The sequence below is a fragment of the Ptychodera flava genome, chromosome 13 (assembly GCF_041260155.1).
Source record: "Ptychodera flava strain L36383 chromosome 13, AS_Pfla_20210202, whole genome shotgun sequence".
Taxonomy (NCBI): domain Eukaryota; kingdom Metazoa; phylum Hemichordata; class Enteropneusta; family Ptychoderidae; genus Ptychodera; species Ptychodera flava.
In genome coordinates, this window is record NC_091940.1 from 18,490,122 (window position 1) to 18,510,061 (window position 19,940).

Genomic DNA, 19,940 nt, shown 5'->3' on the forward strand with positions numbered 1-19,940 from the left:
TATTATTATTATTATTATTATTATTATTATTATTATTATTATTATTATTATTATTTTTATTATTATTATTATTCTTATTATTATTATTGTTGTTGTTGTTGTTGTTGTTGTTGTTGTTGTTGATATGCAATGTCGTTTTCAAAATATTATTGCATATTCCACAAATATGGACTATGTTCATGAGTTGATGACTGGGCATTTTGACATAATTCGGGTGAAGAACACGAAATTCCATGTTGAAGAGACAACTTCTCAATTTCTGTCTTCCGTCTTTCTCAGGAGATGTCTTCTTGAACAGCACTGGTGGCATTTCGCGCAAGTACAGTTTCATCTTGGCCCCAGCCGGCTGGACGTTTAACATATGGACGGTCATATACATTTGGTTGATACTAGCTATTCTCTACACCTGGACAACGCTTTGTCGCAAAAATGAAACCGACTACGTCTATGTTCGTCCAAAGGTGCTGTCTTTCCCCTTCTATATCTGTCTCTCTATCAACTTCGGACTGAACGTCACGTGGCTGTTTCTGTGGGATCGTCAGTACGTCCCATTTTGCGCCCTAGTTAACTCTCTGCTCTGCTTTACGCTGTACATCTGCATCGGAGCTTCGCACGCCAACCTATACCAGTACCTGCCGAGGATGATGTCATCCCAGAAACTTGACGTCTGGTGCATCCGAATCTTGATTCACAACGGTCTTGCGATCTACGCCACCTGGTGCACCATCGCGACTTTAAACAACATCGGCACCACCCTGGTTTACTGGGTTGGCCTTAGCCAGGAGACCGCAGGCATCATATGTCTCTCTGTTCTGGTGTTCGAAGTCGTCCTTTGGGCAATCCTCGAGACCCTGGTCCTGGATCGATGGTTCCGCTACACTCTTATCATCTGGCCTGTCGTAATCTGGTCTCTCGCTGGCATTCTGTACGCAAATTGGGACCTGACAGCGGTCACTTGCATTTATTCATTCGTACTTATAGTATTAGCTGGCTGTATTTTTATCTTTCGCGTCGGCGTGTTCGTCTGGAGAGTGTGCAACTTCCCAATAATAAAAAAACATCCCCAGCTACTTAAACACGAAATGACAGAACTTGGACACAATTAACATTCATTTTCAAACACGAGATACTGTTGAGTAAAGCTTTCTGAATTTCTCGGAAATCCGACTGATACTGATTTTTGCTTTTGACAACCTTGATTGTTGGCCATAATTTCAGAAATGAAATAAAAATAATCGTTATTTCATACTTATGATCTGCAATTCATGCTAAGGTGATGTTAAAGGGAAACAGTCGTTCCTGTGCGAGTTTCTTGGTTACAAATAATGTATTTCGCGCACGATATCTAGGTACACCTCATCATCATAGCTGCAACATTTAAAAATATGATGTAGATTATGACAGACATATTTTAACTTTCATCAATCACCATCGCACCTTTGATAAGTGTTCACATTGGTCTTATGGGTGCCATACCACCTTTGAGCTCAGTACCGACGACTGTGTCCCTTTAAGATTCCCATTTGTAATCGTTTACTATATACACTTGGATTGTAAATTTGGAAGATATGTATCTGCTGGTACAGAACTGTAAATCATGAAGATGATCTTTCGTGTAATTGCTGGTCTCGCATTGTTTCGTTAGCAATGTTCTCAAATACATTCTACATACAGGTTGCATTTGATGATCGCTTAGTTGTCAATAAAACAAACAAACAAATAAACAAACTCAATTTAAAAATTCACTAATGTTAACAGTGGACCATTTGATTTTGGGGGTAGGTCTGTAAGATTGACTTGGAAGCTTAGCATTTTTTCTCCCTGCTGCACTTGGAACTATTTTCTTCGACTGCTCCAAATCTGTCAACCTTTTTTATATCCATTTCTTTGCACACGTGAGCGCCTTAAGGTGAATGCGCCTCGTAGGCTGATATTCGGATTCTCAAACTTTTACAATTCTTTCCTGACCTACCATTTGTGAGAGCTCATTTTAAAGTGGCACTCCCATTTGGTAACATTTCTAAAGCACATTTTTTTAATGCCAACGGCCGATATTTGACGTGGCGACTGCGCGCGGATCACGAGATATCGATAAAAACATGTCCTCAAAAAGGTAAAAGTTTGAATTCCGGTGGCCTACCTAAATTCAGCTTCCGAACATCGAACGTTCGGCACTGGGCCATTGTCAACTAAGCTATGGAGTACGAGTCTACGCTGATGCTGCTGTACGCCACAGTACCACTCGCGCCGGTGATCGGTCATGCTCCCGGGGGAAAGCCGAGTCTTACTGACTCTGAGAAAAAACGGAAAACAAAGTTTGATTCCACCAGAATTCGCATAGGTGACTAGCACAGTTACGTGCTGTTGATACATAGCGGCCGCCGAGTGATATGCATGGACGCATACCATGCGCGCGGCGAACTGTGTGGCAGACGACAAAATGTAGTCATCAGAGGCGGCTAATATTTGACACGTAAAAACTGATGTTTAAGTGGTATTAAAAATATAGTACAACTGATTTAGAACAATGAAAACGACAAAAACTAAGGAGAAGTTTTACAAAACTTACCTGAGGTAATGACAAAATGCTGTATATAAAGTCTTTGCAGTGGGAAGTAAATTAATTGCGTCGTTCGAACTTATTGTAGACTCCCTAGAATATCGTCAATCAGCACAACAACAAACCTTCGTTAAATTTCGGGGTGTGAAAAATACGATCGGGAAATGACATGTTTTTATCGATATCTCGCGATCCGCGCGCAGTCACCACGTCAAATATCGACCGTTGGTATTTAAAAAATGTGTTTTAAAAATGTTTCAAAGTGGGAGTGCCTCTTTAAAGCTCATGGTGTAAGAACAAATTTCACCATCTTAGTTTTCCCAAAATCATAAATTTCATTTTTCTTCAGAGAGTTGACACGGGCGGCCTTTTTGAATTTCAAATATTGTCAAATCTGGGGTAATTTGTTTCTCCACCGTGCAAATTTTGATCTTGAAAGAGTATGGTTGAAATATTCCTAGGGGAAAGTTTGAGCAAAAGTTTCAGTCCTTCACATTCTAGGCGCTAGGCGCATAGTCTACACTAATGTTAATATTTCCTGGGGGTTTTGTAGAGATCTGTTATTTAACGAATTTGGGAAAAAATGTACGGCAGCACATGTGAAAATAGGTAGTAGACGAAGCTGTAAAGTTGCAAACAGAATAGAAACAAGCAAACCTCACTGTTGCATGCATGACATGAGAAACTGTCACATTTTTTTCTGGAAAGCACTTTGGAATGCATTGACTTTCTCAGTAATCAACTAGTCTCAGAGTTGTCATAGTCGACAGAAATTTTCAAGGTCCACCTGTAATCGGCATAGCTATCAATTCGTCTCTAGTTTTCCTGTACCTTGAATATCGTCTTGTTATTGCTAGTTCGGCATAAAAGGAAAGGGTCAATGGCATAGCTATCAATTCGCTGTGGGGAAAAACACGCTGTAGCCAGGGAGACATATCCTGAGCAATTTGTCGGAAGGCTATAGAAAGTTAGAATTTAAAACTTGGGGGCCATTCATCAATCACAAGATACGGGCACCGGAAGAAGAATAGGCGCGTCTGTACTGTAATATGTCGTCAATTTTTTCCAGACCTGAAATCCCAACTCCTTTCCTTCTTTCTTTTCGACTGCTTGTGTAGGATCTTTGACCTGTGTTTAATATCAGTAAAGCAGTGATTAAATCGGGCTTATTTTGCTCAATTTTCTATTTTACACTAGTTGAAACTGTAGGCTATTCATTTGAGATGGTAAGATATTACGAACAAGTGAATAAGAGCTATGGCGTTGATAGTGCTGGCAATTTAAAGGGTACAATGGCCACAACTTACACTGCTTCGCCAAGGACACTGATTTTGAGACGATTGAGTTTTTCGTCGAAATCCCCCTTCATTACCTGGGATGCAGATTATGTGATGAAAGAGTTTTCAACCATGCATATGTCATCAGCAGGGATTGGCCAAGAGGTGGTATATTTCCCAGTGTGTAATACATACATTTTATTCATGACTTCGTTTCACGGTGAAAAAATATATGCAATGTATCTTCCCCATGATAGAGCGTTTGTATTACTATAAGCAATTGGCGATTATTAGTTAGAGACCGGAAGGTTTTCCAAATCGGTCTACGTACAATATGATTCCTTTTAGAAGAGGGTGACATTAAGAACTGAGAACAAGAACCGGTTTCATCATAACCATAGCTTCTCAACTTTGTACTTTTACACTTCTACAATAAACCAGGAGGACAATGCTCTCTTCTTGTGTCTATTGCACCCTGTTCGATCTTGGAGTACTTTTTTGCGGCGAGCGAGTTTTCCAAGACTGAGACTATAAGGCAATAACTTGTTACATTCTTTACCAACACCAAAATTATGGCAATTATAGCAAGCATAGTTTAGAACAGGCATTTTATCTTTGAAAATAGCAACAGATCGATTTCAACACTTAGATTTTGAAGATAGAACTTGTGATTTTTGTACAGGTACGAATAGATGAAAAACGCTTCTCTTGACTGTTACATATACATACACATACATATGTTACATATATATTTGAGAAATATTCTTGAGAAAATCTGTAAAATTTATACTAACTTCCTCAATTTGCAACCTCTTAATAAGATGGAACTGATAATGACCAAGACCCCAGTTTTACTAACAAATTGTATATATGAAGCTACCAACAAAAGAAAATAAACTTTAATTTGTATGAGTAAAATGTGGAAAATCCCTAACTGTATTTACATATTTATCTTTTTATGTGCACTTTTTTCAAAACGAACTCTGCTGTATTTTAGTATCATATAAGCCCAAGGGGCTGGATGTGGCAACATTACTTAGTGAGTACTTACATATACATATATATATATATATATATATATATATATATATATATATATATATATATATATATATATATATATATATATATTTGTTGTTTAGCATAAGTCCACATAGAATATTTAAATAAATAACAGCAGCAACGGCAGCAGTAGCATGACATCTGCGACACAGAAAATTGAGAAAGTCGAGCTGAATCAAAATCAACCCTTGATGAAATGCAGACAAATCAAAATACATAAAAGGAGTGTGTCTTCAATGAAAAACAACACGTGACATAGAGTCAATACTGTAATAAGACGCTGATTTGACGATGCACGCCTCAAGGGCGAGGGTATCATGATCATGAGTATACTGTTGCATGAGTAGTGGCCTTAGGGCAAACGACATTCACCGTTACACCTCCGCCATTTTTAGACAACTTGTATCTCTCGAATATCAAAGGAAACATGTTTGATTGGAATCTAGCCACCCAGCCTAACATTGACAATGTGCTCGATCAAGCTATAACAGGGCCGTCTCTCATAAACATCAAGACGTACCGAGGAAGAAAGATTTTAAAATGTTGCCATTTTAGACATTTTTTCGTCCTCCAATCAAATAATATCCCAACAGAGAGAGCTGCCTGAATGATGTTCGCACTTGCAGTGCCATCTGTCAACACTGCGTGCGGTTAATTACGATCATGCTTCACAATGTATTACGCACCATAAACATTTGTAGCGTTTGGCCATTTGGAAAAACAATAAATTAATGCAAAGTTTAAAGCCCTAGATGATTAAATATCAAGGTAGCATGCACATCGAAATTCAAAAACTTAGCCGTTAGTCCAAACTTTTCGTGAACACAATTTAAGCAATTCCGTTTCGATATGAAATAAATAAATCAGAAGTCACCATGCAAAATTTGGTACTTGCAAAACAAATTCCCATATACATGTTTTACCGAAATTGAAATTAAAAGATGGGTGAAAATAACATTTTCAATTTTCACAAAAACAAGCCGGGGAAAACTCTCTTTACTATACCCCTGATCTTGAAAATAAGCCCCCGCAAAATGTAGACCAAAAATTTGATAGTCCAAGCAGGTAGACAAAACTCTACTCTTCCTATATCCAGTCTCTTCTCTGTGTCTGAATGGCATTTTACACAAACACTCCATACCCCGTGAATTGCCCAGCCTAAAGCCCACCGTACACAACATTTCATTGGAGGCTTTTTGCTCAGCCAATTAACTTACCCTCGTTTGCGGGATATTTTTGTAAGATTTTTCCTTTTGTGTCATCGAGCAAAATATCCAAACTGTTTGACCTTTTTACTCGCGGGGAAAACTTCTCACATTGTGCTCGGAGAAAGCAGTTTTCCTCGAGTCTAATTATCCTCAGCTATAAGACGTCCAGAAAAGATAATGCACTTGAAGAAATTTTGACAGAACTTTGAAAAACAAGTGAAAACCGAAGTCCATAAAAAAACCGGTCGAGCATGTTTTATAATGCCAAAAGAGGGTACAAAAGTTCCCCCAATTTATCCTTCAAGTGCATTATTTGTATAATAATCGTATCAGGTTCCCTGAGGGCGCGCTCATTCTGTACTACCGTGTGATTTCCTCGTTTGCACTTCAACGAAAACAAGGCAGTATTGCTGAAGGCAATGAGTACTTGGGCCGTGATAGAGTAATTTTGAGGACAATATATACTACTATTCAAATATGGTCTCGAATTTCCACCTGTCAATTTGGCATTTGATTAACTGGTTATTAAACGAAGCAATGGCATGACAACGGCAAAATATGTCCAGCAACTTTTGTGGAGTTTGAGGCCGGGGTTCTTTATTTATAGTGGAAATTGCTTAAACTCCTTAAATATTCAAATTACAGCAAATTTCTTTTGTTCTCGATGGTAGATGTCTAATATTTGGATGGGCATATTTAGATTTCTACCCTATAGTTATCCCTATATACCAAAAATCGGACATCCAGCTCTATTGGCTTGCTCAGAATTAGATATGCGCATAATTAATGAGGTACAATATGTGGTGTCAAAAGGTGTCCCATCATACCAAATATGAAGGGTGTAGCACTTGTGGTTACTGAGTTGTGGACAAATATATATTTGAGGTCAAAGGTCATTGAGGTCACGTCAGATTTTGTCAAAATAATTGTATTGCTAAGTTATTCCTATATACCAAAAATCAGACCTCTAGCTCTATTGGCTCGCTCAAAATTAGATATGCGCATAATTAATGAGGTACAATATGTGGTGTCATAAGGTGTCCTATCATACCAAATATGAAGGGTGTAGCACTTGTGGTTACTGAGTTGTGGACAAATATATATATTTGAGGTCAAAGGTCATTGAGGTCACGTCACATTTTGTCATAATAATTGTATTGCTAAGTTATTCCTATATACCAAAAATCAGACCTCTAGCTCTATTGGCTCGCTCAAAATAAGATATGCGCATAATTAATGAGGTACAATATGTGGTGTCATAAGGTGTCCTATCATACCAAATATGAAGGGTGTAGCACTTGTGGTTACTGAGTTGTGGACAAATATGTATATTTGAGGTCAAAGGTCATTGAGGTCACGTGACATTTTGTCAAACAGATTATATTGTTAACTTATCCCCCTATATACCAAAAATCAGACCTCTAGCTCTATTTGCTCGCTCAAAATTAGATATGCGCATAATTAATGAGGTACAATATGTGGCGTCATAAGGTGTCCCATCATACCAAATATGAAAGGTTTAGCACTTGTGGTTACTGAGTTATGGACAATAATGTATATTTGAGGTCAAAGGTCACCAAGGTCACATGATATTTTGTCAAAATGTCTGAGATATCTGCGTGAACCGATGGACTCACTGATGGACTCACGGACGGATATGACCCAATCTATAAGCCCCCTGGACTTTATCCGTGGGGACAAAAAACTGTGTCACTGTATCCTTTAGGCAATATGAATACGATGAGAAACTGAATTTTTATTTTTCTTGGCCTTATACATGGGAGTCTATGGAGAACTGCCTTATACATGGGAGTCTATGGAGGTGTAAACTAAAAAGTCCTCTAACACGGCCAAATTCGATCGCATTGTGAAACAAATCGACGTGCATCTGTATGGGGTTGGGTACTATTCTTGTGCAAAGTTTGAAAGAAATTGACCAGGGCATGTCTGAGATATCTGCGTGAACGGACGGACGGACGGACTGACATGACCAAACCTATAACTCCCCCAGGACTTCGTCCGTGGGCACTAAAAACAACGCAACAGTACAGCTACACCGGCGGTAGGTTCATATCCAGAGCCCCGTACGGTCTGCCACTGTCGCTTGAAAACAATCTCATAAACCTGGCCATATCATGGGCAACTGTGTATGGGCAGCTGGATGCTGGATGGAGAAGGCGAGCTGTCACGTCAAGCTCAGGATTATTTGTCGATCAAATTTCAGTAAATTTACCTTACCTGGATGAAATTTTGTCTATAGGCTGAAATTTCGCCGAAGTTTGACAAAATTGCATCGATTTTTCAGGTTCATATCCGACATTTTTGAGTTTTGAGTGCAGACAGAAATAAGTTTTGAGGCAACATGGCTGCGACCCCATGTTGACCCCTAGCCTTGCGTACGATGCTATATGCTACAGCTAACACACAGCATCGTACGCAGGGCTAGCGAGAGAGTTGCCGACATCGACGGTTATTTACAAGAAGTGAATAAAAGACTGTCATTTTTGGAAGCGATCGAGTAGCTGAGGTAGGCTGGGATACGACTTGGGCCCAAGAACGCTGAATTTCAGCAGTAATTTGGCTTTTTACGTCAAGTCCCAAAATGGATTTGAAGTCACCGACCCTACGTACGGGTCTTTGCAGGGCTGTGGTGAGCGGGGCGATTAGCTGTAGCGGAACACACAGCATCGTACGCAGGGCTAGTTGACCTCAAGTAAAAATGTGTTCGCGATCAAATCTTCCTATATTTTTTTCAGAATTTTCGACAAAATCATTGCTTCTTAAATCTTTTGTAAAATATAAAATACTAAAATAAAAGCGATGTGCCATGTCTCCAGATTCTAAAATATCGTTCGTTGACCGTTCGGCGGAATACTCATTTCGCAAACTTGTGACGCAGTTGAAATTCAATACTGACCGCCAAATAATCTTAATGAGACGAGATCATTCTAGACATCCTCCAAATTATCCAACCATTCGCGTTAGAGTTCAGCTCGCTTAGAGTATCATAACATTCGTCGGCCTTCGTTTAGATCGACCCTAATCTCTCCCATTTAGGAAATAAATACACAAGCTACCTTCAAGTTCACAAAACTTCGTGCACCATCCAGGACCAAACGCACTACAAATCTGTCTTGACGTCATCATCTCCTTACATGGTAATCGGCATACCGTATTTTTTAGCAAAGGAGACACAGAATACGTCGGAGTATTCAGTTTCAAAACGTATTACATTGTGTGATGTTGTCAAAAAAAAGTCATGTTACTGCAGTGGTATAAATTACAAAACACAAAAGTTCAAATCAGTTTATTTTGGACTGGCTTTACCCAACATTTCATATTGTTTCTTATGCCAGATTTGACCACGTGCTTACTGGCGACCCCTTTACATGCAAATTTTGTGTCAAATGGTGTGTTCTCCTGGAAAAACAAACGTACGATTTCTATATGAAGGAGGCGAAATTTGCCCTCAAAACTCGAAACCACCCCTTTATGGGGTGTACCTAGCTATTTTGAGCGAGCTTCTCGAATCTGCAGCTCTATTTCGAAATGATGGTCTGGTTTTCTCAGCTCAAGGATAAGTGTTCTCCATCGCTGTGGGCATTACTATTCTCAACTAGGGGTACGGTTTCCAGTCGTAATGTTTTTCATTGTGTCCGGGATATAAAACCTTTCCTTTTCACACTTTTACTGTGATTAACACTAGTCCACATCTTGTCAGCGATTAAACATGTTTCAAGTTTAAATGTTAAATTCTGGTCTCGAGCCCTCTTGTTCGACCAAACTGAAATTACCCCTCCCACTTTGGCTCGTCCAGTGGGTGTAGCAAGGGTCGTGCAATCGCCTAGGAAACGGAGGGTGCATTAATTGTTGCATTTCGATGCACATTTTGATTATATTCAGAAGATTTTGTGGCAAAAACTCAGATAGAGAAGCATTAATATTCACATCTCACTTATTCAAGACTGGCTGAGAGCAGCACTTCCATTCAGTTAACATCATTACGCCATTTATTATGCCAAGAAAGATGAAGCCAAGACATTTTGCCCTCCCTGGTCTCAGCCAGAAATGGTTATACCTTACAGAGTTTTTTCCCACGGAATGAAAACAAATGTACTTGGGCTGAGGCCCAAGTACAATAAGTGAGGAAAATTGCTTTCTCTGACGCGCACGGTGGCGAATTTTGTTCACCAGCGAAAAAAAATTAAACACGTTGGATATTTTGCTCAACGACAAAAAAGGAAGAAAACTCACGGAAAATAGACAGCACAGAAGAATAAATTGGCTGAGAAAAAAGCCTCTCGTGAGCGAATTCTCGCCATTAGTGCTATACCGACCGCCCACAGGCGTATACGCTGTCAATGGTTAGTCGAGCCAATATTCTTCCACCATTGTCCACGCTGATAATCGGTACCACCCTCGCTTTAAAGGTACACGGTCACTGTAAATTTGCATATTCCATACATGGTAAAGGGGCGGGGCTTAGCGTACTACCCCGTGACACCTGTAGCTGTCAATCCCCCATATTCGATACGTGAAAGCTCATGCAGACGACGCTGCTACTTGTATGCCATGGCTTGTCGTGTGGTGCACCCTTTTTAAAAAGCGGCCACCCGCGTAAAATCTGTGATTGGCTGTTAAAAAACAGGTGACCGAATACCTTTAACCACCACGGTGCAACTGAAGAACGGAGTGGGGTAAGGGGTGGCAATGGGCTGCCTTATTTGAAATGGAAGGGCATACATCGTATAGATAACCACATGCATTGGGCCTACGTAAACCAGGATATCTGCAAATTCCCGTTATACTCCCTAAACCATGTCTAAACACCTACTATTCGGCTTAAAATTGCCGACACAGCGTCAATATGACTGCGTGAAATATCATGTCATTGTTCACGTTTGAATTCTAGTCCGGACTAGAATTCACTTGCCAACAATAACAATGCAGGCTGACTTTAAAATCTCAACACGGTGATTCTCAATATGTTCGGGGGTGAAACTACATTTTAGAGGTAATTTGTGGTTTATTGCTGCAGTGATAGTACAGGAGGGATGAAAAGGACATTTTAGAGTTTTTTGTGTTTTATCTCTGTGAATAGAGAGCTGAGAGAGTTTTAGCCCTGTCCGGGTATTTTGGGTTCATGTGTGCCTTAAGTGCTCTGAGTTCTGGAAGAGTGTTCAATCATTAGTGTCCATGAACCACTGACAGTAGAATGATTTTCCGATTGGAAAAAAATCTACATGTGGCTCTACTGATAAGATAATTTTTGTAATTTCCGACAATTTCTCACCATGGACAAATCAACGCAATACATCTACTATGGCCCGAGGCGCCATCTTGAAATATCACATTATCACTGACGCACACATGAATGTCACTTCGTTTGATGGTGAATCCCAGATTTCTGAGATCATCGTATTGTGGATTAAAAACTTGTTTACTGGCACACAGTTGGTCGAATATAACAATAATCAACAAAAAAAAACTGTGAGGATTCTAAAATATACCGATGGAAGAGTTGTCTCTCTCATCGCATTTTTCGTTTTACCTGCACGTTGGCACTACTTGTGTCACGTTTCCGACTTGTCGTCGGTTAAAACATTGACCCTACCCATCATGCATCTGTAAAATTTCACGCTCCTCCCAGATAATGTGCAAGAAAAAGGTCACAAACACACTAATGTGTGTCCATCTACTTCAAATTCATATATGATTTGAAAAGAATATCTACTGAAACGAGCTCGGACGGCACGTCACATTTTTCGTTGCTCCAGTTTGTCGAGAAGAAAAAACCCACAGGAAAACACATTAAGACTTTCAAAAAACCGTTGCCAATATGACCAATGATTCGACAAACCACCAGGTCACTTACAACTGTTGTAACTTGACCAATTCAGCTTTGTCTCCTGATTACGCCGGCGCTGTCTTGATGTTGACCCTCTCTTGCATCATCGTTTGGAGCAACTCTCTGATAGCTGTGGCCATTTTGAGTTTCCGAAAACTGCGAGGCAGTAATGATTACATCTTCGTGCTATCCTTGAGTGTTTGCGATATCCTCGTCGGACTGGTCTACATTCCGTTAGAGGTTGTCCCAGACATTGTGCGACCATTCCCGATGATCTGCACTCTCACCAGAGGCACTCAAGTCCTTCTTCAAACTGTGAACCTCCTCAATGTCGTTATCATCACGCTCAATAAGTACATCAAGATTTTCCATCCATTTCGATACCCCTTCTGGGTAACTAAAAGGACTCAGTATGTGGCAGTTGCACTCATCTGGAATTTCCCGGTCGTATGGGCAACCTACGCCACGGTGCGAAGTTTACAGTTAGAAGATTTGAGCACGCCAAAGCACTGTTTTCAATACAAACCGCCACAAGAAGTCACCGTTTCTTTAATTATCACGGGTTTCTTACTGCCAGCCGTGATTCTTATTATCTGCAATCTGCGCATCGCTCTCTTGGTGAGGAAGCAACACCTACGTATCGCTTCGCTTCAGGTGTCGACATCGGGACGTTCACCTGGCTCTGCTCCAACGACCAGTCAACCCCTCCTCACAAAGAAAGAACTCAGAGCCGTGCGTTTGGTCACCTTCATAGCGATAACCTTTCTCCTCTTTTGGTGTCCCGTTCGTATAATCTTCATCGTGACTTCCTTCTGCAAAGACTGCATCGAACGCACCTATCATATCACTGTATATGCCATCAGGCTATGTCACCTGAACTCAGCAATCAACCCATTGCTCTACTCTTTGGATAGACCCCTAAGAATTGCCTGTAAAAAGCTATTGAAGCGACAGGCTGGACCGCTGATTGTGCCTGAATAATCGTATAATTTTCAGTGCAGTTTGTCACTTGGGTGTAACCTCATGCAGGCTGTAGACAGGGCTTTGATTCCAAGTACAGTCACCCACACACAATTTCATTTTCGGCGGACAAACTTTTTAGTGAAATTCGTGAGTCCCTCATATAGCAAACTAGCCAAGCTGATAGGCAGAATATATTTTATGTTCAAAGGACATTTGTAGCGCCAGCCTGGCAAACAGCGATACTTACGTGAGCTTGTTAGCAGTATTATGTATAGGAAACGTTGAAACTGTGGTAGTAACGATATTTTGGAGACGCTCTTACCATCCTACATTAGAAATTTGACGATAGTAAATTGGCGCGCTTTAGGTTTCGCTTATTTCGTTGTCTGTGTGTCAACTCACGGGTACTAGGGTGATAAGGTCTCGTATCATCACATAATAACAGACGTGAATATTGAAAAATCGCAAAAACTGCATGGATGATGTGATATTTGTATTGAGTCTGTCCTTTCGTAGAATCGACAAAATGTACCTGCAATGGGCGTTAGACGCGTACACATCAAATCGAATTTAACTGCATGGACTTTTCTGTGATAATTTTGTTATGTATTTTGACTGTATATTTACGTGGTAACAATGACAATATTTCCTTGTTTTCAATCGTAGCGAAACTTGAAAATTGGTCAGTATATTACTGAGATTGATAATGGAGGATGAAAAAAATATAAGGTGTTCCTCAATTGGGTCGAGAGGTGTAATCTAACAAAAACAAATGTCGATTAGGAACAGGGCCTACTCCTATAGCAAGCGGTGTTTCTCATATTCGACCCCTCTTTGGCCATCATTTTCAATTTTTTGTCATCATTAACTCCCTTCACTTCTGCACTCTACACGGGGGTTCGATTCCCGGTGCAGGGTCTCTTTTATACATTTTTGGTGGAAAAATATTTAAGTGAAATTGTCGGTGCCTGATAGAGCAAACTAGCGCTAGTGATATGTAAACTATATTACGTGTTCAAGGGACATTTCTGGCGCAGGTAAACAAAGATGACCACATAGCTTGTTGAGCGGTATGATGTATAGAAAACGTCAAAGATTTAGTATGCTTGAACTTGTGCATGCACCAACGTGTACGCACAAACTTCTACGTATACTAATACGTGTAGATAGACGCAGATGATAAATAGAAAGATATATTTAGTTAGACAGAAAAGCAGATAGATATATAGAAGGCGGCTGCATGGATAAATGAATATAAATAGAACTGATGAATAGGCCTAAAATGTACAAACTTACATGGCATAAGACGTGTAATTATTTTCCCATAGGCCACCACAGTAGCATTGAGCTCCATTTTCCTATTTTAAATTATTCGGCGGCACAAATCTTCTTGGCAGGTGTTAGATTAATGTCAGCTTGACTGCTGATGAATTTTTCTTATGGGCAAGCCATTGGAATTTTAATTTATTGATGAAAAAACGCCCCAGAGGTGTTTTTGCAGAAATTAATGCAAGCTGCTACGAAATTCATGGACCTTATTAAACACCCATTATATAGTAAGGGCTGTAACACCAGTGCGTTGCCAGAAACACGTCGCTATTCCCCGAGACTATAGGCCGAGGGGTAAAGCGAAGTGTTTCTGCTAACACAAGCCACTTGGGGTAATGGATAGGTGCTATAGCCTGAATAAAGACCAGGTTATAGGTGTTTAATATTACGCCACACGCTCATGTTGTTTTATGTTATAGTTTTTCATGTGTTTTGATATTGTGCACTGCAATAATCCATTGTGACAAGTTTAAGCTTACTTGGTCATTTCTCCTCTGCGGTAATACCAATTTTTTTCACAAAAATATCCTAAACATACCTAGCAACATCCTTGGTTGCACTTGAATCTTTGTCGTCGATAAGCTGCAGGTTCCTACGCTGTTGGAATGTTAAATCTTGCTGGTTTAGCGAGAGGGTCGTCGCTCATCCGGGGTGTTCATCACGTTCTGGTCACCGGCCATTGTTTCAAAGCTGCAGACGACACCACGCGCATGGTCACGTGACCGGGAACTGTACCAATTTTTGGCCAAAATTTGTGACAGATGACTGTAGCATTCTGTGACGTCATTTTTGTCGGTTCAATGGGGACTAGACGTATCTATTTTCTCGTCACGTGAAGTATTCTGCAACACGTAATGAGCATGTGGCGTGCTCAAAACACTCTACATTACCACATAATGCTTCAGCAATTGTTGCAATAGTCTGCATTTGATTCGTCACATCTTTGTGCATTTCAGTCACTTGATAATTTTAAAGTCGAGTTATAAACGTACCTTTTTAAAGGTATACAGTCACCTGTAATCTAAATATGACCATATATGGTCAAAGAGGCGTTTCTTGGTATTCAAAGTACCCATGTGAGGGCGCTGTTTTTAAAAAGCGGTCACCCACTTAAAATCTGTGATTGGTTAGATTTTCTCTTTCCATGGTAACTGCGGCAAAATTGGAACAGGTGACAGTATACCTTTAAGTCTTTTATACATGAGTTTTATTTGTTGATCTATTTAAACCATTTAATCTTGTGTTTTACAAGCTGTTACTTTTATTGAACATTCTAAAATACTGTTGACATTTGTCACGCTTCTTTTTTTTAATCTAAGGCGCATTGAGATATTTAAATATGTAATGCGCTATATAAGAAATAAAGATTGTGATTATGATTACGTCAAGATTTGCCAAGAGCAAGCGGACACTTCCTATGTTATCAACTCATGTGTAGGTTTTTCTGGATGACAAGTCTACTCACATGTTTAGGGTTTTTGAGTCGCCCTCTCGGGCGGGACATACCTGTACATCTTTCTATGGGAGCACCCCTAAAAACAACTAATCAAACAAACAAACACCATAAAACAAACAAAAACAACTGAACATGATTTGCTCCACCGAGTCACTTGAACTCCGTTGGGCTCAGGGACAAAGTTCTACTTCACTGAGTTCCATGGTTCCGTTACATCTCACAGTACGCGTAACAAAAATGAACAGTCGAAAAGCAAGTTTTCAGCTTTTACTCCTTTACAGTCTGCGTTTAACAAATAGATCAGTGGTTAAAAGAGCGTCTTTTTGTGGTGGTAGTTGGCAGAACAGGTGCAGCCAACGGAGCTATTCATCGAAAAAGCTATCCCGGGAGCAATATTTTAGGGCATAAAATTTTAAGGGGAAATTTTTTCCAGGGCATGGGAAATCGACAAGTTTGTTTTTCGCCACAGGGCAGGGAGCTTCAAAAAACATAATGAAACAGGCAAAAACATGTGGGAGTGGGTAAAAATGAAGTTTGAGTGCGGGAGGGTAATTCGAAATTTTTTTGTTGGAGGGCAAATTATGACCAGCTAATTAATTACCCTCTGGACTTAAAATCCGTCAGTTCACATTACTTGTCATGTACAATATATCTTATCGTAAAAAGGACCCCTTTAAAAGTGCATTGTTCGTTGGTTGCACATGACAGAATACCTCTGTCAAAAGGGTAAGCCTTGAGATGTAGGCCTATGCTGTCTATGACTGCATAGATGGCATGGGGGCGCTAGATATGACAGGCGTCAGGTGCGTTTGTCCGAAATGACTTACGGTATTACAAAGTTAACCAGATATGAACTGTAAATGCTCACGTGTTTCACTATATTTTGAAGTTATGTGTAAATTTGAACCTTTGCCACATGTTTGCAACTTCATTGAAATTATTATGATCAACATAATGAACAATAATCACCGCCCATTAATTCTAAAAGGTCATGAAGTATACAAATATGTAATTAGCTGAAATAAAAACATTAAAGTTATTTGACTGCTCTTATTGTATCACCACTTTATATAGCAAGTGTAATTACTGTTGGCCATGTCCTTCAAGCCATATATGCCGAGCTACGAAAGCTCATTAGATATGCAAATTATAAATTAGCTGACATGAAAATGTGAAATGACTTTCGATATTGTTTTAACCTAGTACCTGGTATAATCATCAATGTACATAGTATGTTTTGCCAACTTTGATCAAGTAAATCCCGGTATATATCCCTAATAAGCAAAGTTCATTAAATATGTAAATTAGGAATCGGCTTTTGTAAAACTGCTTAATGATTGTCAATAATGTTGTATTATAGTATCTGTAATATGTGTAGCAAATTTTGTCAACTTTGGTCAAGTCAATTCAGATATATATCTCTAATTAGGAAAGATCATTAAATATGCAAATTAGGAATTTGCTGAAGAGAAAGTGCTCAATGACTTTCAATAATGTTTAATGTACATAGCAAGTTTCATCAATTTTGATCAAGTAAATTCAGATAAATATCCCTAATTATGAAAATTCATTTAATATTCAAATTAGGTTTTGGCTGAAGTAAAAGTGTCTTTTGACTTTCAATAATGTTACATCACAGTATCTTTGATGTATATAGCAAATTTCAACAACTACAATCAAGTTAATTCAGATATATATCCCTAATTGGGAAAGCTCATTAAATATGCAAATTCGGAATTGGCTGAATTAAAAATGCTTAATGACTTTCAAAAATGTTGTATCATAGTGGCTTCAATACATGTAGCAAGTTTCATCAACTTTGGTCCAGTCATTACAAATATATATCCCTAATTAACAAAGTTCATGAAATATGCAAATTAGGAATTGGCTGAAGTTAAAACGCGTAATGACTTTCAATAATGTTAAATTATAGTATCTTTAATATACATACCAAGTTTGGTTAATTTTGACTGAGTCAAATAAGACATATATCCCTAGTTAGGAAAGTTCATTAAATATGCAAATCAGCATTTATCTTTCATGTCACCCCTTAATGGTTCCCACTGCTGATATATCTTGGTGTGATCAACATTTGTAGCAAATCTCATCAAATTGTGTGAAGTCGTTTTTAATATATATCCGTTTTTTCTGAAAGCATTAATTATGCAAATGAGCAAAAAGTGTGCAAGCCACACCCACCAAAAACTAATCAGGTCTTGCCATTTGCTAACTGAATCTATGTACCAGATTTGATTCTGATCTGATAAGCCATTTTTGAGATATTGGACCAACAGACAGACAGACAGACAGACAGACAGACAGACAGACAGACAGACAGACAGACAGACATCGCTGCGACATATGCTCACGTGTGTAAACACGTGAGCAAAAAAACGGCTTTAAACACTCATGTGTACGTTAGCTTAGCCTTTACCCTATCAATGATTCCTGTTCCCATTATTTTCTTATTTTGTCTGCTCCTTGTTAATATTTTACTATTTATATTGTTATAGCTTTTTCTGTTTCCTTTTTTCGCTTCTGTATATTATTGAATTTTAACAAACTGCCTGCCTTGTCGGAAGTTCTATTTAGAGAAGCACTTTTTGAATTTATTATGTGTAAGGTCGTTCTGGCGAAATTGGATACTACTACAACGGCGGTCACATGAATATAAATAAAAGAGGCATGTCTGTGAACGGTCAGGTGAGCCGATTGTTATGCATTTTATCTTTATTTGTCTTAAGGGATTCATGGAGACGATGGTGGAGAGCTTGTACAGGCTATAGATATGTATGTATGTATGTACATAGCATGTATGTATGTATGTATGTATGTATGTATGTATGTATGTATGTAATACATATATTTATATAATTTATTTATGGCAGCCCTTTTAAAGCAGGGGCTCACTAAAAATAATAGGAGCAGCAAATTACACTGGGCATTGGAAATGAAAATAAAAAGTTACAGAAGAGATAACTGAAACAATCTAACAATTTGAAAGAAAAATATCAACCAAACCATATCGTTAGTGACTAAAGATAAAATTAAAAATTTCTTCCTGCTATCTACTATATCTGTTAAGAAACGTCTGAAAAAGTTTTCAATTTCTTTGTAAAGATCTTTCTTGTAATTCTTTGTAGAAACATATCAACTCCTTTCTTTCTCTGAAATCCTTGAGTAAGTGCTATCCGCTATTATTCAACAGCATTTCTTCAGTATCAGTCATTAATTGTTGTCTTTCTGTTGAGAACTGATCACATTTGAAAATAAGATGTTCCAATGTCTCATCTTCTTTTCCGCAGCAAGGACATGTGCAATCATCTTCATTGTTTTCCTACCTTCTCTTTTCATATTTCAGGACAAGAGTATATGATCTTGCTTGAAATTATTGATAGATTTTACATAATTTTTACATTGTTGCTTGTTTTTAAATCTTTAATAGTGAGCAAGGGTAGATTTTTTGGTCATATTCTCTCTCCACTCATTTTCATCATAGTCAAGGACAATTTGTTCAATAAATATTTTGATCAGTGAGCTGTATGTTTAAATTTGTCATGTCATTGCCAGATTTTGTCCAGTTCCAACACAACTTTTTTATAGGTTGCGTTCGGCTCCATCTTTAATTAACTTCAGGTGATTAAAGACAATTTTGTCCACCTTGAATTATCCATATCACAGAGTCTTTTAAAATATTTAAGTTTCATAATATTAAGTCTATTTCTCATTGTATTCCAACCAAGGTCACCAAGAATTGCTTCATTTGCTGTATGTCTGCATATTTTTAAGATGAATTTACCCACTAAGGCCGCGTTCAAAAAAAATGGTTAGGGGGGGGCTGGAGGAATCGCGATTGAAATCTTATTTTTTTTCAGATCCCCCCCCCTCAATACCCTCAAAAATTTTCAAGTCCCCCCCATTACCATATAGCCGCATATTTATTAGGAATTCAGCAGAGTAAAAAATACATGTAATGTGTCGTTCTGCACGCAAATGTTCAACACTATCTCTTATCAGCAGGTTGTAGAGCCATATACCTAGGGCAAGTTCTTAAATTGATTCATTTTTAAATGCATCAGTACACTTTTTGGATTTCTCAGACTAAGCCGACTTGAGTTTATCCACCTCTGGCCAGTTCAATGGCACCAGCTGAAAAGCACACAAAATGACAATCATGAGAGAGTATGAAAATTGTGTATTCCTAGCTACGTTTAACCAAATTGTGAAAAAATGAGCA

At 38.8% G+C, this 19,940-nt stretch overlaps 2 protein-coding genes across 4 annotated transcripts in view; both read left to right on the plus strand.

Moving 5' to 3' along the window:
- LOC139147691 (uncharacterized) overlaps positions 1 to 4,286 on the plus strand; it is a 29,003-nt gene extending 24,717 nt beyond the window's left edge. For all 3 annotated transcript variants that reach the window (XM_070718852.1, XM_070718850.1, XM_070718851.1), the window contains exon 3: positions 280 to 4,286. In XM_070718852.1, coding sequence (XP_070574953.1) covers positions 280 to 1,106 — 827 coding nt within the window. In that variant the 3' untranslated portion in view covers positions 1,107 to 4,286. The remainder of the gene's footprint in view (positions 1 to 279) is intronic.
- Positions 4,287 to 11,946: 7,660 nt separating this feature from the next.
- Positions 11,947 to 12,936, plus strand: LOC139147038 (D(1A) dopamine receptor-like). The gene has a single exon (XM_070717890.1). It carries the CDS (start codon positions 11,947 to 11,949, stop codon positions 12,934 to 12,936), a length of 990 nt encoding a protein of 329 aa, XP_070573991.1.
- Positions 12,937 to 19,940: the final 7,004 nt, after the last annotated feature.